This window comes from Hydra vulgaris, chromosome 05 (assembly GCF_038396675.1).
Source record: "Hydra vulgaris chromosome 05, alternate assembly HydraT2T_AEP".
Lineage (NCBI taxonomy): Eukaryota > Metazoa > Cnidaria > Hydrozoa > Anthoathecata > Hydridae > Hydra > Hydra vulgaris.
Genome location: NC_088924.1, coordinates 15092859 through 15115695, shown reverse-complemented (window position 1 = coordinate 15115695; position 22837 = coordinate 15092859). Strand labels below are relative to the sequence as shown.

General features: G+C 27.7%; 1 protein-coding gene across 1 annotated transcript in view; it reads left to right on the top strand.

Annotated features, from left to right (window-relative positions):
- LOC136080614 (uncharacterized) overlaps positions 1–22378 on the top strand; it is a 38396-nt gene extending 16018 nt beyond the window's left edge. The window contains exons 2-8 of the mRNA XM_065797481.1: positions 8078–8220; positions 17156–17420; positions 17906–18030; positions 18269–18371; positions 21000–21119; positions 21245–21360; positions 21640–22378. Of these exons, the coding sequence (XP_065653553.1) occupies positions 8078–8220; positions 17156–17420; positions 17906–18030; positions 18269–18371; positions 21000–21119; positions 21245–21360; positions 21640–21777 (1010 nt within the window). The 3' untranslated portion in view covers positions 21778–22378. The remainder of the gene's footprint in view (positions 1–8077; positions 8221–17155; positions 17421–17905; positions 18031–18268; positions 18372–20999; positions 21120–21244; positions 21361–21639) is intronic.
- Positions 22379–22837: the final 459 nt, after the last annotated feature.

The following is a 22837-nucleotide window of genomic DNA, read 5'->3' as shown; positions in this document are numbered from 1 at the left end:
CTACAATATTTTAAAATTTTTAAATATTTATAACGTTTATAAAATGTTTTATGACAAAAGTCAACAAATCATAAATTATGTTTTTCAATTTAAAAGGAAATTAAATTTTATTTAATAATGTTACACAAAAGTTTTTTATATACTTAATTGAATAAATTTGTTAAGAGTGTTTTTACAGAAAAGTTTTTATACAAAATATCAAACCGATAATTAGATGAGGGGTTATCATCTAAATATCCCCTCATCTAAATATCAATAGATATTTAGATGAAGGGTGTTATTATAGTTATATATTGCAAGAGAGCTATTGCTGCATTAAAAGATAGCATTTAAAAGAACTTCACATTTTTATTGTGTCACTTGCTTTTTAGATAGAAAGGTAAAAATGGAGAATTAAACTTTGAATGAATAAGTTCGATATCATAATTGCAGAAATCGCTTCTAAATAGAGTTTTTTTAAAAAAGAACTTTAAAATTGGTAAAAATAAAGTAGGTCATAGCATAGTCATAAGAATGAATAGTCTGGAAACACGGCCTGGGAACAATAGTTTTTGGATTGATGTTAGGTTCTTGTACCCAACCTACTTTAAGGTGCAAAACAAACAATTTTTTATAAAAATTTGAAATAAAAATGTAAAAAAAGCAATATCTGCAGCAAATTGTTCAATATATGGTTGTACTACTTCTCGTTTGAAAAATATAATGATTTGAATCATTATATTTTTCAAATATTCAAATCATAATTATTAACAAAGTAAAAAAATTTTAACAGATAGTAGCCACAGTTTTATTTATATAGTTGCTTAAAATCTTTAGTTAAAACAAAACATTAGTGTAAAAAAAAGGTCCCTTGTTAAGCATTATTTTGAAAGCAAACATTGAATTTTTTTGGTTGCTTTCATAAAATATAGACTACTTAAAACTCTTTCAATCTATATCAGGGGCAGATCCAGCATTTTTTGGTCTTTGAGATAGATAACTTCCAGACATAAAGCAAACTCCAAACATTTAAATGTTTATACTTATGTCAAACAAGGATGCTTTGCAAAAAATAGCAATGATTGTAGCCTGGGAACAAAAAAGTTTCAAAGTTTTCTTCCCCCTGTCCCAAAGGTGAAGGCAAGAAGTTGATAAAAAATTTTTTTGTACTTTTCTCAACTAGACTTATATTCATCAATAATTTTTAAGTTTTATAGTTTAATCTCATTATGTTCAAAAGTTATGACCATATAAAATTTGTAACCCTCTTAAATTAAGGGAGGTTCAAACTTTAAAAGGTCTTAATTTCTGAACACTAAAATATTTTACTATGAAATTGGAAATTTATCGATGAATATAAATCTAGTTGAGAATAGTACAAAAAATATTTCTCTAACTTGTTGCTGTTATGATTGGGGCAGAGAGGCAAAAATTTTGGGAAGTTTTTGTACTCATGCTCCAATCATTGCAATTTTTTGCAAAGCATATTGCAAAAATTTGACATAAGTATAAACAAATGTTTGGAGTTTGCTCCATGCCTTGAAGGTAGCTCTCTCAAAGACCAAAAAATGCTGGACCTGCGCCTGATCTCTATTTGTATCTAAATAAGAGAATTGGAGTTAATAATTGAAGTTAGAATGAGTCTACTGAATGATTAAACTTAATTACAAGGGAAAAGGTGGCTCAAAAAATGATGAAAAAGGTTTGCATTCTTAACCATGCAACCCTCGAAATTAGGAAAAATGAGGTCGGTAATAATTTGCCGACCTCAATTTTTTAGAGGTTGGCAAAAAAATTTGATACAAAAGTGTTACCATGAAAGATAGAAATGAGGTCGGCAAAAAATTGCCGACCTCAAACAATTTTAGGTCGGCAGTTAGGTCAGCATTGCCAAATGCCAACCCTAATTCCGAGGGTTGACCATGACAATAATTTCTAGAAAAGTTCAATACTCATGTATATTATTTTACAATCTAATCTTTTCAATATTTTAATTCATGAAGATTTAAGGTTTTAAATATGCAATTTGTAGTTAAATTTTAAGTTGATAAATATAAATTTAATCTTTAAAAGCAACTTATATTTTATAATTTTTAAGGCTGGTTTATCAAAATAAGTTTTTTTTTACTTTTAAGATATAATTTCCTTGTTGATATCAAATAAAATTTGTTAAACAGACAGATTTTTTAATTTAATAATTTTATTAAATAAAAAAATTTAATAAACAGACTCAATAAGCTCAGAATTTATGGGAAAGTTCCCAAAAAACCTTAAAATATGGTAATAAAAACTCTAAAATGTTGGCCCTAAATGTTATCAAAAAACTATTAACTATGTAAAGTTTCGAATCCCCACAAAATGAAGTGTTTGTAAATTTTATATTGTCATCTTTTGATTTCAACTCCCAATTACTAAAATTTTTCGTAAAGCAAAATCCTTATTTGATAAATTAGACTAATTGTAAAAAATATTTTCTAATGATTTCTTATTAATAAGTACTCTTCTTTTTTAGTGAAGTTCGCAGTGACTTGGACTTAAGTTAGTTGAACTTTAATTTTGTAAGCCTGTAGATTATCCTTGACATAGAAAAACGTCCTTGCTTTCACATACAAGTTCAAAATGTCTTTAAGAACATATAAACAAACTTCTTTAATAACAAAAGTATCAGTTTCACTTCTAATCTTTGAAAATTTTTATAAAAAATTTATATCTTCAAAAAGTAAGAATAGAATATCTTTGCTGTCAATTTTATTGATAGACTTATAAGTCTATAAGTCTTAGTAAGCTTACTAACCATATTCTTAAAGGTTGTTTCAGCAATAATAAAAATACACATTGCCTTAATTTTCATTTTCCACAAGCCTGATCTGTTACGTGAGTTAACAAGTTTGTGCTCACGCAAATTATCGCTTTCTTGATATTGAGCAGCAAATAAAATAGATATATACTGTTGATAGTATTCTTCCTTATAAATATCTGAAAACATGATACAACGATATGTGCTAAAAATATGCCTACATAATAACAGATCGATCCCTATCTGAAAGTACACAGGCGTTCCCAGATGAAATTGTATCCCTCTAAACTGATTGACCGGAAAGATGCAACAATACATGGTTACATACTTAAAATCCGAGTAATGTGGAAACCCCTTGAGCTCAAACATTTTTTGTTACAAAATATACAGAAAAGTGTTATTTGTGGTAATCTGAAGCATGTTGTTTTTCAGCAACAACATTTAACAAATCCTGGTCAATAACTGTAAAAATAGAATCAAGCTCGTCTTGATGCAACTCAAAAATGGGCTCAAAATGATTCAAATCTTCTGAACATTCAGCCATCATTAAGGTTTGTTTTGCACCTTATTTACGCGGACCACCCGATTTTCAACTTGAACAATGAAAACAACTTAAAATGGCCTGCCTTTCCAGACTATTCTTTTTATGACTTTGGTCATAGTAAATATATTATTTTGCTTTTTATATGTTACATTATAAATATGAAATGAAAAATAAAATCTATTAAATAATTCTAATAATTAATTAAGCTTTTTAAACAATTTTCACATTTTTCTAATAACTAGTAATCAACCAAAATAGGAAATAGGTTGAATCATATTTAACTTACATAAAAAAAAAAAGTAAAAGTCATCAAGCACATTTAAGATAAAATAATGCTTTAGTATTATTTAATTATCCAATAATAATAATAAAAAAAGTTTTTGTGAGCGTCTTTAAGGTAAAAAAGTTTGTTATTGAAGATTTTTTTTTTAATGTTTTGGCATAATTATCTTTAAATAAACTTAATAAGTTTATATGACCAGTATAAGAATTTAAAAAAAAACCATATTAAAAAATGCTGTAAAAACGAAAATAGAGAACTTTAAAGCTTTAGTATTTTTAAAAAAGCTATTTGAATTTTTAGTTTAATATTTTTAATTAAAAACTTTTTTAAAATATAAAACGTAAACGTAAACTATTCTAAAAATGAAAGAACATAATTTATATAGTTGCATTTTTAACTTAGTCAGTGCCATACCCATCAATAGCTTAGGGGGTACTGGTTAAAAAAACATTCCCTAAAAAAACAAAGAAAAGTTGCTTTTATTATTTATTTATTTTTTAAAAATAAATTTTTAATTATTTTTCAATTTGTATAAAATGCTTCTACTGTTAATGATTTTTGAAAGAATATGTTAAGGTATGTTTTATGAAAAAAATATATCTTGAGCCTATTAGGTAGGTATTTAAATTTAGGCCTAGTTATGAAGCGTTACATAGCGTAACATTAATTTATTATTGGGTCAAATCATTATATTTCAACCAATTCGAAGAAAACTTTGTGGGTCACCATCTCTGATTTTCCTGATTTTTACATATTTTTATGTGCATTATGTAGATAGGCTAAATTTGAAATTTCAGACTTCCAAGTACAACAGTTCAGAATTTATAGTCTTAGAAACATGACACAGTGGCCTTAAAAACACGATGAAGTGGCCCCCCTTGATTTACAAATGGTCAAAACAGACTACTTTAGAGCTGTATAACTTTTCTCTCACTTTTAACAAGTATCTCATTTTTTCTAGAACTATTTTCTGGATAGTTCTCTCTTTAAAAAAGTGGTTTTTATTAACTTGTATTAAATTAGAGAAAAATTATGACCTCCTCAACTTTGGAAAAAATCCTAAAATTGCTAAAATATGCCATAGCGAAACTAACTAGCATTTATCTATAAGATAATCATTATCATAGTGTATAACATTGTAAAACGAGCTTGAAATACTCAATGATGTATTAAGAATAACAATTATAAATTAAGAATAGGTATTCCTAATATATCATTAAAAATTTTACTGTCATATGTTATGACAATTTATGTAGAGTGTATTTTTAGCTAATATTTTAAACATGGTAATGTAATAAAAAGTAAAACTCGTTGCAAAGAAATATTTACCTTTAGATTTAGGCGTGAACAAATTATCATCTACAGCCAAAACCACTTGCATAAATTTTAATAAATAAGAAATTTTAATTATTTTAGACATTATAGTTACAGAATAACCACGAAAAATTAATTATCATCTTATACTATCATCCACAAGTCTTTACAGATAAGTTTTCTGATTAGCTACTACAGTTTGCAATAAATGGGCAGCTTGTTGCAGTTTAGAACTCAAATATATCTAAAAAGAAAATGTTCATTCGCCTTAAAAGTCCAATTTTCAGCTATTTTGAGATGGTTGTAAATTTTTCTAACACTTTGTTTTGATCCAAGATTAACAGCATATAAGACCATTAGACGCAACTATCTGAAAATGCAAATAATATAAACTTGTCAAATTCAGACCAAAATGCCAGAATTTTTAAATAACTCTATTTTTCAATTATCAGCGGTTGAATGCGTTACTAAATACCAGTGTCCCTCTAATCTGCCTACTAGCATTTGTGAAGGGTGCAACTAATTATAAGTCATTTTTTAATAAAAACATATATGGTTGGTTGCTCTCTTCTTGATCTGGTCTTTATAGTAGATAAGGGCACAAATAAAGGGAGCAGTAACTTTTTATTTACCTTCATTATGGTTCAATTGAAGGTCTCTTTATTATTTTAGATATTTAGATAATTAAATAATAATAAAATATAAATAAAAGATACCTAAATATCGTTAATTTTAAATTGAAGGTGTTATTTCTTTAAATTCAATTTTATTATAGATGGGTTAGTGGTCTGTATGTGGTCTGGACTCCACCCCCCCCCCCCTAATATATCCAAATATAGGCAGCTTGTTGCAGTTTAGAACTCAAATATATCCTTACCCCCACCACCTAAGGGTGGGGGGGGGGTAAGAATATATTTGAGTTCTAAACTGCAACAAGCTGCCTATATTTTGCCTGTGTATTGCAGACAGTAGTAGCTAATCAGAAAAGACTTGTGGATGAACAGAATAATGCTACAGTTAGTTTCGTTTTGGCATATTTTAGCAATTTTATGATTTTTTCCAAAGTAGAGGAGGTCATAATTTTTTTCTAATTTAACACAAATTAATAAAAACCACTTTTTTAAACAGAGAACTATCCAGAAAATAGTTCTAGAAAAAATGAGATACTTGTTGAAAGTGAGAAAAGAGTTATACAGCTCTAAAGTAGCCTGTTTTGACCATTTGTAAATTATAAAGTAGTTTTGATTTTCCATTAAGATAAAAATTAACATTTGTAAATCGAGGGGGGCCACTGTGTCATGTTTTTAAGGCTTCAATTTCTGAATCATTGTATTTGGAAGTTTGAAATTTCAAATTTAGCCTATCTACATAATGCACATAACAATATGTAAAAATCAGGAAAATCAGAGATGGTGACCCACAAAGTTTTCTTCGAATTGGTTGAAATATAATGATTTAACCCTACTATTATATAAAATGTAAAAAAAGTCGTCAAAAAATAAACAAAAATGTAAAAAAAAAAAGCATATTTAAGTAAACAACAAATGTAAAATTGCATTTTTAGATAACATTTTCTTATGAAATTAGTTTTTATCTTAAACAATAACAGCCATTGCAGGTATTGTTATAAAGTGCCGAGCTTTATAACAAGACCTACAATGCTTTATATGCTATGCTAATTACGTTATGCTTAAAAAAAATTTTGTTTGGTAATATTTAAATTAGTAAGCGACCGGGGCTATGGCCGGGGCCAGGTTTGATAACACATAGCCGCAACCAGGGATGAGTTTATGATCAGTGCTGCATTAATATTGATAGGTCCTATAAAAATGTTATTTTTAATTAAAATTTATGAAATGAGTTATAATTAAAAACAATACTTTTATAGGATCTATCAATATAAATGCAACCCCGGTCATAGACCCGGCCGGGGTTGCATTAAAATTGATAGATCCTATGAATATTGTTTTTAAATAAAATTTATATCATAAATTTTAAGAAATTAAAAATAACATTTTTATAGGATCTATCAATATTAATGCAGCCCTGATCATAAACCTGGTCATAGCTATGTGTTATCAAACCTAGCCCCGGCCCTGGCCCCGGTCGCTTACTAATTTAAATAACTCTATTGATATTTTTAAGCAGTGCTTTAATGAAGTTAATTTTTATGTTAATGGTATTTTAATGAAGTAGGTAACATTTAAAAAACTGCATACTGTTGCAAAAAAACTTTAAATTAACACAAATACACAAAATATGCTCATTATTTACAAATATAATGAATTCAGACAAAATAAAATAAAAAGTTTAAATTTTTATAAAACTAACTTTTTTATCAAAATAACCAAAATATTCAGCTACAGGAAAACTTGTCTATTATTTTAATACAATGTAAATGAACAAGGTGTAAAAAAAAATAAAGTAATCCAACAAGCATGTGAATATTTATGAAGACAATGTTAGTTTTATAAGTTATATTCATTCAGGTGTTAGCAATACAGTGACAACCAGTAATAAAATATTACTTCAAAAAATTTTATATTTAACAAACTCTTAAAAATTTAATTTTTTAGATTTTATATAACAATTGATTTTATCACATGACAAGTGCAGTGTTTATTAAAAGCATGCACGCCTGTATAAGATGGCCTATATACTAAATATATTTCACAAATTTAACTATGTTTAACCTGATTGGTTTTAAGTTTTAGCGCAACTATTTTTATGCATTGTTCAATAAACAAATTTTACTTTTTCACCGGATATATCTATCTTTAAATCTATAAGGCTTTAATTCCACCGTTTATATTAGTAGACATGAAATTCCTTATAAACATTAAAAATACATTAAAATTATTTATAATAATTTACAGATTATAATTGTTATAATCTGCAAATATCTATTCACAAAATAAAACAAAATTTTTTTTATACATGTAATTATTGACAAAGCATGATTGTATTGAATAAATAAAGATAATAAACAAATATTTTTAGAAAAACCGTATTCTAAGTAAAAATTTATAACTTATTACATAATAACATTTCTACACTGTTTTGAGTTAATTATTCAATTAAACTAGTATTGCAATAGTTAAGTAAATTCTGGTAGTTCTACTTTATGACAATATTTTTTTATGATATATTTTTTTTGTAGTTGTAATTGGAATTATTCAAAGTGGGTTGCCGTTTTTATTACTTGTGTATAGTATTCAATATTTTCCACCTACTTTGATTGGAGTAGCGATTGTGTCGCCTCATTGGTGGATTTTTCTTATTGAAAGAGTACCATTTATTGGGGTATTTGTTTTTTAATATTACTTTTTTAAATTAATAATGTTGATTTAAACATGATTTATGAAAAAAAAATTGTATTAACTTTCTATAAATCATATTTTATGGTGCAATCGTAGAGACAGTATTTTACATGTCAAGTAATGTCACATATCATGCGACATCCTATGAAGTTTTGACATTGAAGCTTGCATGCTAGTATTTTATTAGTATATTTTTTTATCATGATATACACTTATTAGTTTATGGAATTAAAAGTTGCAAGGAAATACAAGATAGAATGGTAAACTGTAGTATTATTGTGAAAATGAATTAGTAAAAAAAAACTGGTCATTTAAGAAATAAATTTTTAAGTGTCTTATTCATCAATGTTCTTCATCAAAAACAAAGAATTTCTTTTAATACGATTTCTGCTTAGCATTCTGTTAGTACTAGTGAAAAATAAAATGCTGAATGACAGAAAAATGCCAATTGATTAACTTGTTATTAAAATTTTCAAGAACATTAAAGTTCAAAAATAATAAAATATCACAACATTTTATGGTATAAATAAGAATAAAAACTAGTTAAATAGTTTTCTCATCTCTCAAAATATTAGTGATACCACAAACTTACCACTACTGATTCCAATCAGACTTAAAGGTCGCTTTTTTTTTTGTGAATCTTCTGTGAGAGTAAGAGCAGAAGCAGAAATTATCTGAAAATGTAATAAAATATGTAATTAATACTTAATATTTTGTATGATACCCCTTGGCATCAATGACTGTTTGTAACCTCCTGGGTAAACTGTTCACAAGGGCTTTCAGGTGATCAACTAGAATATTATTCCATGCATCTATGCAAGATCTGAAAAAATCTACTTTTTTTAGAACCAAACTGGGTTCTCTTAATTTTTTGGTCCAAATAATTCCATAGATATTATATGGGGTTAATATCGGGACTCTGTGCAGGCCATTTTAACATTTCTATATTATTTTGCTTAAAATAATTTTGCGCAATCTTGCTTGTATGCTTGGGATCATTATCTTGTTGGAAGATGAATGAGTCCTCAAGTTCCATTTTCTCTACAGGTTGTGGCAGATTATTCTCTAATATTTCCACATACTTTATTCCAGTCAATATTTCATTGATTAGCACCAAATTTCCTACTCTTTTGTAGCCAAAATAATCCCAAAGCATAACGTTACCACTGCCATGTTTTATTGTGGTTTGGATAATCTTTATATTTAGCAGTTTGCCTTAGAATTTTCGAAATTTTGGTCTCTTTTTGAGATTTTTCAACTGAAATTTTGTTTTATCACTCCAGATTGATTTTTTCCAGAAGTTCATAGGCTTGGAAACATATTTTTTTTGCAAAATGCAATCTGCAGACTCTGTTCTTTTTCGAGATGAGGGCTTTTTAGCCATGTGAGACCCATAGAATCCAACTGATTTTATTCTCCTTTATATAGTTCTATGCGAAACATTAATATCAAGGATCTCTTTAATATTCCTAGCTGACTGAGTTGGTTCCTTTGTTATTTCTCTTAGAATTCTGTTATTGTTGCAAAATGATGTCTTGTGTGGGCGGCCTCTTCATATTTTCTACAGTATTATGTCTTATATTTTAAAATAGCTCAAAAATATAAAAAAATTTTTTATATTTTTGAGCTATTTTACTGTAACCTAAACCACTTTTATGGTCATCCATGATTAATTGTTTTAAATCCAAACTGATTTCTTTTGTTTTAGGCATTTTAATGAATATTTAAACGTTTTTAACGAATTAAATTCCACTATCACATAAATTTAAGTCACAAAATAAACCACTAAACAAAATATTAATCAAACAGTTTCATAAATTTGAAAAAAATTCATATCAAATAATCTTAACACAACCGTATGAATATTTATGTTGCATATAAAAACTGCTGATTTTGCAATGAAAAAAATATAACTTTGTAAAATGTGGATTACCCAATTTAAAAATGATAGATCTCTGATCTATGCAATATATTTAACATTTCTGCAGGGTTGGTTATCATAAAAATGGGCTAAGTAAAATATATCAGTCAAATCTTAATAAAAATTATGAAGATATAAATAATTTTGGCACCTACTGTATATATGTGTGTGGATATATATATATATATATATATATATATATATATATATATATATATATATATATATATATATATATATATATAGTAAACAACCGGGGTTGATATTTGACCAGGGCCGGGTTTCTGACCGAAAGTTGTTTTTTTTTATTCAAAGTTTATGTTATATTTTGTATATACATTCATATATAAAAACCATTATGATCAACATGATCATCATAATCATCATTACCATCATGATCATTATCATCATCATCATTATTATCATCATAATTATCATCGTCATCATCAGGCTTTAGCTTTCCTCTTTTATGCTGTTTCTCTAATATAAATGATCTAGAGCATTTTCTTACTTCAACTAAACCTCATTCATACAATATATAAGGCACTCTCTTCAAGTTTTCTTACTTCTACCACTATCTTTTTTCTACTGAAGCTTTTACCTCTCTACATGCTGGTACCTAAATCACTTTAATCTTCTCTAACAAATGTTGTCCTGTAAGATGCCTTTTTCTAATCTGTCTAGGACTATGCCTCCTTTTCTTGTTGTGTTAGAGTCACACCAAACATTTATCTGATTATCTTCTATTTTGGCAAATACTATACCATATAAATACTAAAGTTTATATAAATATGAAAGGGTATTGTTTGTCAGCATCTAAATAAATAGCAAAAATATGTTTATACCCATAGTATGTATTCATAAAGCACATATTAGAAGCTTATATTCCTTCTGGAATAAAAGTTTGGAAGCTTCTACACCTTTTCTTCAATATTATGTCATGCCTCATTCTACTCCGCATTTTTTACCCTCTTGAGCAGTTGCTTTATTAAACAGTTATCTTTTTTTTTTCATCTTTTTTAAAAGAACATCTCTCTTATAAACAAATATCCTTTTATTATTCCAAAAAGCCAATTTAAAAAGATCCTGTCTAGTAAGCGACCAGGGCCAGGGCCGGGGCTAGGTTTGATAACACATAGCCATGACCAGGGCCAAGTTTATGATCAGGGCTGCATTAATATTGATAGATCCTATAAAAATGTTATTTTTAATTAAAATTTATGATATGAGTTTTATTTAAAAACAATATTTTCTAGGATCTATCAATTTTAATGCAGCCCTGGCCGGGTTTATGACCGGGGTTGCATTTATATTGATAGATCCTATAAAAGTATTGTTTTTAATTATAACTCATATCATAAATTTTAATTAAAAATAACATTTTTATAGGATGTATCAATACTAATGCAGCACTGATCATAAACTCATCCCCGGTCGCGGCTATGTGTTATCAAACCTGGCCCCGGTCATAGCCTTGGTCGCTTACTAGTCTTGTCTGATGTTAAGCTCTGTTATTCTAAGTTTACTAAATCTTGTTTCTTATCTCAGATGTTAGGATCTTGAGACTTTTGGTAAGTCTTCAGCAGTGTCATTAACTTAAGTAAATTCAACATTTAATCTCTAATTCATGGGTCTGACTTTTTACTTCTTCCCAGAATAAGGCAGAGTTTTTTGCTAAAAAATCTTACTCTAATTCAACTCTTGAATCTAATGGCCACACTCTTCCTGCCAGTTGAACAGATTAACCCATTGTTAAATATTAAAATCATGGTGGCTTCTAATTCTAAAGTTAATTCTCGATTGAACACTTCTACAGTTTGTGCTCCAGACAAGATTTCCATCATAGTCTTAAAAAGTATTCTCTAGAATTCTCTTCAATTTTTGATAAACTTATAGAAAGTGCTAAATTAGTGGTTCCAATTTTTAAAACTCTAGAAAACACTTTGACCTCTCTAACTATACTACAATTAGTCTTCACTCATTTATTAGTTTCTTTATATAAAGTTTTTGAGATTAATAAATTATTTCTTTCTAACTGCAGAGTTAAAGTTATTTTTGAAGGCCTGCACTCCACTTTATTTCAAGTAACTTTAAGGATACCACAAAGTTCTATCTTCGCTGTTGTAATGTTTCGTATCTACGATAACAATCTTCATGAAAATTTTACATCTAAAGTATCTTATTAGCTAAGGACTTAAATTTATACTCTTGTCTTGACAAAAAATCTTCACTTTTTGATTGCTTAGAACAAGCGCCGGTTTTTATTCTGGTCTCTCTTTTGTAACACCCTAAGGCTTGCAGTGGCTTGTGGATTTAAATTTTTTAAGGCAACAAAACTCTTATTTACTGCAAAAAATATTGCAATATTGTTGGCATTCCTATATTGATGAATAACAACCCTCTTACTCTCAGACAAAGTCTAAAAGCACATTGTAAATGTAGTTAGATCTGCTTTATCTGCCAATCACTCTCCCATTGTTGTAAGGTTGCATTTCTTTCTTTTTTCTACAAACACTATCATGGTCAATGTTCAAACGAGCTATCATCACTATTAGAATAAACCAAAATTCATTCTTATTTAGCTTCTTATTCAACAAGTTGTATTCTTTTACTGTATCTGTCCCTTCATGCTATAAAAACCTTTATTAATTCAGTTTTTTGTCTTTTTACATCAAAAAAGCCTTCCCCATCTTTGTGTTTTCATTTTTAATACATCCTGCAACTTTTAAAGTCTTTAGTTAACCATTTTAGTATTTTAACTGTCCTCTATTTTAAAATAACTCATAACTTAATAGTGATTGCTTGCAATCTTGTTGAAAGTAAATTAGAGTTTAAAAATATATAAATATATACCAGTATGTAATAAATAGTAAATGTAAATATAAAATTATAATGCAAAAAGTTTTATAAATTTTTTTTCTAGCCCCAGTTATTAACCCCTGCTAAATCTTATAATTTTGCCAGGGCTGGGTTTGCAAAAAGTCTCATTTTTAGGTGGGGCTGGGACTCCAGTCACTTACTATATATATGTGTGTGCGTGTATATACACTGCAGGCCAAAAGTTTCCGGACACTTGATATTTTTATATAAAAAGCTAAAATCTATCCTGTATCATTAAATTAACCAATAAAATTAATTTATAATACTTAAACTTACTAATTTTAAGTGTTTATGTAAGTTTGAGGTCAGTAATTGGGTATTACTGACCTCAAACTTAAATAAATAAGTTTTTTTAATTGTTTATTTTAACTTGATATATAGCGTTACATTACTCTTAAGAGTTTGGTCTTGTTAAAGTTATTTATTTGTTGAAACATGAAGTAAATATTTATAATATAATGATAGCCGACTAAAATGATTAAGAATATTTAGTTTTGTTTAGTTTTCATTTGGTATTAATGATGGTTACATTAAAAAATCTTGAAAAAAATTTTAAAATTTTATAATTCGACTATTTAGCTAAAAATATGGGTAAGAAACTTTCTTTAACGGTTGCAAAACGTTCTGAAATAATTACATTACATAAAGAAAGTTATTCAGTTCATAAAATTTGCAAAAAATTAAAAGTTGCCAGAAGTACTGTACAAGATGCCATCAAACAATGGAAAGAAACAGGCATTTTTGAAGACAAAAAAAGATCTGGTAGACCACGGAAAACAACAAAAGCAGAAGATAATAGTATAATATTGATGAGTAAAAGGAATCGAAGACTTACGGCCCCGGAAATAACTTCAGGCTTTAATAGGAGTCATTCAAAATCTATTTCATTAACCACTACGAAACGACGTCTTAGACAAGCAGGACTTTCTGGCCGTATAGCGGTCAGGAAACCGTTGCTACGGATTGGAAATAAAAAGAAAAGGTTACAATGGGCTATAGACCACCAAAATTAGACAGAAGGAGACTGGGGAAAAGTACTATGGACCGACGAGTCCAAATTTGAACTGTTTGGGCAAAGACGTAGAATTTACATCAGAAGAACAACAAAAGAAAAAATGATCCCAGAGTGTTTAGTGCCGACAATCAAGCATGGTGGTGGGTCAGTTATGGTATGGGGATGTTTTTCTTCAGCTGGTGTTGGTGACCTAGTTAAAATTGGTGGGTATTATGAAAAAAGAACAATATAAAACATTTCTAGAAAACAATGCTATACCTTCTGGCTTAAGAATTATTGGTCGTAGTTTTGTTTTTATGCAGGACAATGACCCTAAACACACCTCAAAATTATGTAAGAACTACATAAAGGAACAAGAGGATAATGGTGTCCTCAAAAACATGACCTGGCCGGCCCAATCACCAGATTTGAACCCAATAGAGTTACTGTGGGAAGAGTTGGACAGAAAGGTCAGACAAAAATGCCCAACATCCAAAGAGCACCTGTGGCAGATATTAGAAGAATCCTGGTTATCAATTACACCCGAAATAATAGATAAATTAATAAATAGGATGCCATGGATTGCAAAAAAAGTGATAAAAACTCGTGGGTTATTTTTTGACGAAAAGACAGTTTAATAATAATAGTGTTGTTAGTATTTTTTTTCTTTTCTTTTTTTTCTTTTTTTTTTTCTTAAATAGTAACTATATGTATCTTTTATAAAATAAATATGATATAAGAATTTTTTTGAAATAATTATGGGAGTTTTAATTAAAAAATTAAACAAAATCCAAGTGTCCGGAAACTTTTGGCCTGCAGTGTATATATATATATATATACATATACTTTATATACTCTATATATATATATATATACTTATACTTTATATACTATTTATATATATATATATATATATATATATATATATATATATATATATATACATATACTTTATATACTATTTACATATATATATATATATATTTATATATATACACACACACTATATATACGATATATATATATTTATAAATATATATATATATATTTATAAATATATATATATATTTATAAATATATATATATATATACCATATATATATATATATATATATATATATATATATATATATATATATATATATATATATATATATATATATATATATATATACCATATATATATATATATATATATATATATATATATATATATATATATATATACACACACACACTCACACGGTATATACTATATATATATATATATATATATATATATATATATATATATATATATATATATATATATATATATATATATATATATATATAAAGTATAATATCCTAGCCCCCACTAATAACCACTGCTAGAATTATTGTTTAGCCGGGGCCAGGGTTGTAAAAAACCCCATATTTGGCCAGGGCTCCGGTTACTTCCTAATCTTAACTAACTTTACTGCACTCAAAAAACTAAGTTTCATTAATCTTAACTACATAACAACATAAAGAGATCTATACTACTATTACTAACTGTGGAGTAAGAGCTCTTTAACACCTAAAGTTAAAGAAACTTTTTTTTATATCAGAAATTCTGGTAGACTTAAATTAACACATTGTAAAAATCTTTATTTGCTATTGATATACTCAAAAGAGTTAATGCAAAGCCGTCAAAATAGCTCAAAACAATTAAACCTTCATCAGCTATAAAAAAAATTAAAAAGCTCAAAAAATATCTTTAATGTTTTGTAAAAAGATGTGTAAAAAAAGATTTAAACATTTTACTGCAATTAAAAAAAAAGCTTATAAAACGGAAATAGAGCTGCTAACTACATTTGCAATGCATTTTTGGACTTGGTTGATTTTTACAAATCTCTTATTCAGGGATGAATAAGAAATTTGTAGAGGTAGACAATGAAATCAAACATCTTAGCAGATTCTAACTTTGCAATTGATTGTATATATAGTTTTCATGAGAGGTCAGTAGTGAATAATAATCCAAGATGGCATAAAGAAGAGGACTCAGTGAGAGAGTTGCCATTCATCAAAATAGGAATTTTGATAAAATTACGATAGTTGTTTTCAGTAAATAATTGACTTTTGTTGGAGTTAAAAGTTATAAGCTACTGCAAGCCCTAAGCACAGAGCCCTAAGCCCTAAGCTGTTCAAGATCAGTTGCCTAATTTAATCAATCAAAAAAAGAAGATTTATTGTCAAGACACGAGTATAAAGTTGATTTGTCAGCAAATAGAGCCACTTTAGATATAAGATTGTCAGGAAGATCATTAATGTTGGTAAGAAACAATACAGGTTCAAGAATAGAATCTTGAGGCATCCTGGAAATGAAGAAGAGTATTGGCCTTTGGGTATAACTTTAATACTGCCGTTTAAAAAAAAGTGATTTAATTTTTCCTAGATACACTATGTGAAGCAAGCTTAAGGAGAAGACCAACATGCCAAACTTTATTAAAATTTTAGATATATCAAAAGTAATAGACCTTGTCTCGCCACCTCTATTTAGACCACACTAGAATTTAAGAATCTAAAAATCTAGAATCTAAGAATAGTTAGCAAGTCAGCTGTAGAACGAGAAGACTAATATAATTCTTTATGATATTGTTTTTATATATAATGTATTTTTATATTTTATTAGATATGCGGTAGTGGTGTAGTGGTAGAGCGCTCGCTTCATAAGCGAGAGGTTCCGAGTTCAATCCCCACCACGTCCCTGGTAGTACCGCGCTCAACTTGTTTCTCCGCGCAGCGGCCTTGTTCGTCAAGGTTCGTGTTTCGAAGTTATAGAGTTGAGAGAGGGTTATGACCACAATTAAGTAGCCTCCTCATCTGTAGTGGCCTTCTGGGCCTTGGGGAGGTGAAATAACAAAAAAAAAAAAAAAAAAAAAAAAAAAGATATACGTTTTTTTTAGATTTTGTTTAATATTTCTTTTATATGATCTTTTTTATTTTAATTTTGTTACTTGAATTTTGTCTTTAACAAATGAATGAATTAATGAAATAAATAAACTTTTTAAATATATAATTTTTTGCTGTTAATTTATTTAGTATATTGTAGATTAGTTTATCATAAATTTATACAGTTTTAGAAATTTTTTTTTTTCATAGCTAAGTGATAATATTCATTGGATAAAAAAATGTTCAATATTACTTGGTTTAATTGGAAGTATTATTGCTTATTTTCCGATACTTGTGCAATCTATTGCTTGTTTTCCAGTCCATCCTTCGATTGTAAAAATTAATGGCTCTTACGATATAATTAAAATCAATACTAATGAACAATTGTATTATGATTCGTGTCTATCAGGAAAAGAGTTATGTTTGGGTTCGATATCACTCATCTTGGCACCTATGTTTTTAGGAATCGCTACTGGTTAACTTTATTTATATTTTTTTTTTTTCCTTGAGCAGAAGCAAATATGTTAAGTTTAATGAATATTATTGTTTTACTTCTGATATCATTTGAAGAGTACACAGGAAAAAACCGCAGAGTCACATTTAAAAAGTTTTGAGAAAGTATATATTAATCATTTATAAAAGTTTTCATATAAAGCATAGAAGTAAATTAGAAAAAATTATTTCTCGATTATTTATCTGAAGTTTACATTTTTAATAAAATATTTGTAACTTTTATTAAAATTTTTTTTTCCTAACTTTATGCAAAGTCTTTTATGAATGATTAATATATACTTTCTCAAAACTTTTTAAATGTGACTCTGCCGTTTTTCCCCGTGTACTTTTCATTTGATTATGGCTATTATTTAATTTATTGTTTGAATATGATATAGTGCAAAATATTTTTAAATGTTTATGTTTGACCGTTATCAAAAAATATATATAATTTTATCATTGTTTCAGTTTTTTGGAAAATGCATCAAAAAGATACACATTACTTAGTTTCAAGTATTGGTCAAAATGTATTTGGTGGATTGGTAGCATTTTTTATTTGGTTGATATCAGGGGAGGTTCTCAACAAGGAACAGGTGATTTTGCTTCTCATTAATTCATATTCTTAATGAATTTTTGCTTGACATTAATTCATACTCTTAATGAATTTTGTGGAATCTTAATGAAGTGTATGTTTTGTAAAATTAATGAAATGTTTTGCATTATTAATGAAGTGTTTGCAATATTAATGAAATGTTTTGCAATATTAATGAAGTGTTTTGAAATATTAATGAAATGTTTTGCAATATTAATGAAGTGTTTTGCAATATTTAGGTAGTCTGGAATTCTTTTGAACTAATTCCAAGTATTTTATTTTTGGGCATTGCAACAGGTTGGTTGGCTACATTGTTATTGCACAATTTGTATTTCGATGTTGGTGAGTGATTTAAAAGTTTTACATAAACATAATTTTTTTATTTTTTTATTTATTTGATATATATATATGTACTGCGCATAAAATAATGGGTGGTCAATGGTCAACTACTGCCTGAAATGATCAAAATTACTGTTTTGACCTCCTAAAATGAGTTGATACTAGTCAGGTTTGACCGGTTAAATAAATCTTTAAAAAATAAAGTTTTAAAAAGTAGGCTACTCTATTACCTACCGTCTAACTACCATCCCATTAGTCTTCTTCCTATCATAAGCAAAGTTTTTGAATCTTTAATTAACAAACACTTAATCTCTCATCTTGAATCTAATAATTTACTTACTGATCATCAATATGGATTTTGATCTTCTCCTTCTACAGTCAATTTGCTAACAGTAATAACCAATAGGTTTTATCGTACATTAGATAGAGTAGGAGAAGTTAAGGCTATCGCTTGTGACGTTTCTAAGCCTTTTGATAAAGTTTGGCATGTTGGTCTTCTCCTTAAGCTTTCTTCTTATGGCGTATCAGGCACATCTTTAAGATTATAGAATCCTTCCTTCCAATTGTAGTATAAAAGTTGTTCTCAATGGACAGCACTCTTCTTCATATCCTGTTACTTCAGGGGTTCTTCAAGGTTCTATCCTTGGCCCTATACTCTTTTTAATTTACATTAATGATCTCACAGATATTCTAGATGGCATTGTTTGCTGATGATACTACCATTTATTCTTGTCTTAATAAAAACCAACACTCTCTGATTGCTTGGAGGGGGCATTTGAGCTTGAGAAGGATCTCACTTCTGCTACAGCATGGGGCTCATACTGGCTGGTGAACTTTAATTCAGATAAAACCCAATTTTTTTCAGCCAATCATTACCGCAATAATTAAGATCTTCCTATATTCATGAACAGTAATGTACTCAATGAGTCATCTACCCTTCATCTTCTAGGATTAACTCTTACTTCCGATCTTTCTTGGAAACCATATATCAAATCCGTTGCAAAATTAGCATCTGCTAAGGTTGCATCTCTTTATCAAACTCTACACTTTCCTACTCTGGATTCTATTCTCTATTTCTATAAATCCATTATTGTATGGAATACTGTTGCCATTATCTGGGGCAGATCTTCTAATGATGCCCTTTCTCTTTTAGACAAGGTGCAAAAATGCATTGTAAACATAGTTGGACCTGCTCTTGAAGCCAACTTCCAACCATTATCACTTGGTCATATTGTTGCTTCTCTTTTCTACAAATACTATAATGGGCACTGCTATAAAGAGCTAGCATCTCTTGTGCCATCTACATTCTTGTGTTACTCATCATTCAATTAAGTCTCATCCTTTTTCTGTGACTATTCCTAAGCACTCCAAAAACTCTTATTTGTCTAGTTTTTTTCCTCAAACATCAGTTCTTTGGAATTCACTTCCTTCATCTTGCTCTCTTGATTCATATAATATGCAATCTTTTAAGTTGTCTGTCAATTGTTTTCTTGCTCTATAAACTTCATCTTTTCTCTTCCAGTAACTTCTAACTCTAATTAGTGTTTGCTTGCAGCTTGAAAAATTTGTTGAAAAATAAAAAAAGCATTTACAAACCCTTTAAATTGATTTTTGTTTTTTTACCTCTTTCAATTTTTTTACTAAATTTTTGTCATTAAATCTTTTTGAAAAAACCTCTTAAAATTTTATAACCTCTTTCAATTTTGCCATCATTTGTCAAATCATTGCAATGAATGAATGTTATTAACCTAAATGAATGAATGTTTAGCAATTTAATACCTATATAGCAATTTGAACAACTATAGATATATTTAGCTCATTTTTTTTATTGAGTTTTATCAAGAAAACAGTTAGCATTAATAGTTTTTAAAGTCTTCGTGTGTTGTAAAGCATTAAGTAACATATTGCAAAAATCTTTTTAAATTAAAATTTTCTTTTGTTAAGTTAATAGTTTTATAAAAATTTAATTTGATTAACAATGTATGTATGTATAATAAGGGACCATTGACTTTCAATTTTTAAAAAAAAATTAATTACCAAAAGCTAGAGTACCTTCATTAGACCATAAAGTATTTGCAAAATAAAAAAATATAAGTAATATTATAAATGTATTGTTCCTGATTATGTGATTTACGTTTTTCATTATCATAAGAAAAATAATATTTTGTCAACATTTCTACTTATTATTCTTAAATTCAATATAAAAGTCAATTCTAGGATCTACTTCCATTGTGGAACACTTACATTATATATAATATAAATAATTTTTTTTTTCACTTTTTCTTTTGTGTATTCTTGTTTCTTTTTTTACTAGTATATTTGTTTTTTGTGTTCCTTTTTTTACTAGTACATTTGTTTTTTGTGTTTCTTTTTTTACTTGAGTCTATGTTTTTGTGTTGCTTTTTATTTATGTATTCTTGTTTCTAGTTTTAAAGAAATTTTTGTTCATAATCTGTTTGTCCCTTTTTATGTTTTGGCATTTTTGTTGTTAACATACATTTTTGTTGTTAACATACATTATTAGTTGTTTACCAGATCACAAATCTAAGTAATAGAGTACAACTCTTGTTAAATTGTTTTATTTAAAACTGTTTCCTATTTGTTTATTAATCTGAACTAATTTTTGTTTAGGAGTGTCAGTTGCTAACCGTGCATTGATTCCTGTTCCCTTCATATCATTTATTATGGATTGTTTGTTTGCTAAAAGTGTTGTCGTATCAGCTACATGGGTCACAATACTAGTCGCAATAGGTGGTTCTTTTAAAATATTTTTACAGTATTTAAAACCGTTGCCTTATAAAGTTGAGACAAATTTTTTTTATATACGTAATACAACTGTTAAAAAAGTATTCAAACGGTTAAAACTCTTTGCTTAGGTTTGGCAATCGTAACTGCTGCTATTTGTCTTGCCAATTTACCGGTGAACGAAAGTGTTGGTAACCATTATCAGCATCTTACACAACCATTACTCTCGGACAGTGCTACTAATGATGTAAGAAAAGTAATATATGGTACATAATATAAATAATCAAATAGCAAAAACGCTATGCATACCTAATTTATACACGTTATACTTTAATTTATACGCGTCATACTTTATTTAAACACGTTATACTTTAATTTATACGCGATATACTTTAATTTAAACGCGGTATACTTTAATTTATACGCGGTATACTTTAATGTTTACTATTTTAAATAAGTTTGTTTTTGGCTTTTCAATTTAAACTCTGATTTTTTGAACACGTGTTAATAGATTTTTATGCACTAGGGTCTTGACTCTGGTCGTGCTGCTCAAAATAATGTTCACAACGAGTCCTCTTACGAAGAGAGCGAGCATGAAGAAGAAATCATGATAGACAATCAAAATATGCATCCATCGCTACCACCATTAATGGCAGTAACGTGATATTTTTTCGTAGCCTTTCTAAACTTTACTGCAGTCTTTAATTACGGTGTTTTGCATAAATGTATGCTTTACGGATTCTTCGATTATTTTGAAGTTTCAATAGTTTATTAGATTTAAGTTTAAATTAAAAAAAGGATTTTCAGGTCAAATGATGTTCCGTAGTTTTGTATTAGCTTTAACATTGTGAAGTCTGCTAAATATTTGTAGTCTTCAATGTTTTAAGAGTACTTTTGTATAAAGTTCGAGATATAAATGTAAAAAAAAGTTCGAAATGTAAATGTAAAAAAAGATTTTTTAAATCAACTTTCAGTTTTTCAAAATTTAAAAATGTAAATATTTTGTTAACTAACTCTGTTTTTTATTTTTGAGTTTATAAAATTTTTTGTCTTGAATGAATTAGTTAAACGAAGTCGTTGCGAGTGGTTCTTAGCACTTTCTTTTAGTTTAAAGAAATTTATTTGTTTTCTACTTTGAATTATTTGTTTTTTATGCCCAGAAACGTGTTTAACATATAAATAATATAAAAAGTTAATATTTAATATTTTCAAATACATAGTGTACATATATTAAATGTCAAGATTTGTAAAAAAAAAATAAAAAATTGCATTTATAAAGATTCAAATTAAGTTTTATCTTATTATTTATATCTAATAAATACTTTTTATCAGTTATATTTAAACTGTACTTTATAATTTAATATTATGAAAACCTTTTTACTTTTTTTCACTTAGTCGTTATCATTACTTATAGTTATGAAAGAGTTTTATAAAGGAGCATACTATGATATGATGTTTTAATGGTGCATACAATAATGTTTTGTACCTCGTTAGAAATTAAAATACAATACTTTAAATACTTTAAAATGTAAAATAAATCAAAAACAAAACGAACTAAATGTCCTATTGTTTAAGGAGTCAGTGGTATGTTTAAATCGAAGAATTTAAACGTAAATAAAACCAGATGTATTGACGATGTTCATTCAATAGTACGTAATATAATGCTCAAGCAGTATGGCTCAATCTTAGTAATTTTCAATGAATAATGCTCAAGTGGCTTTATT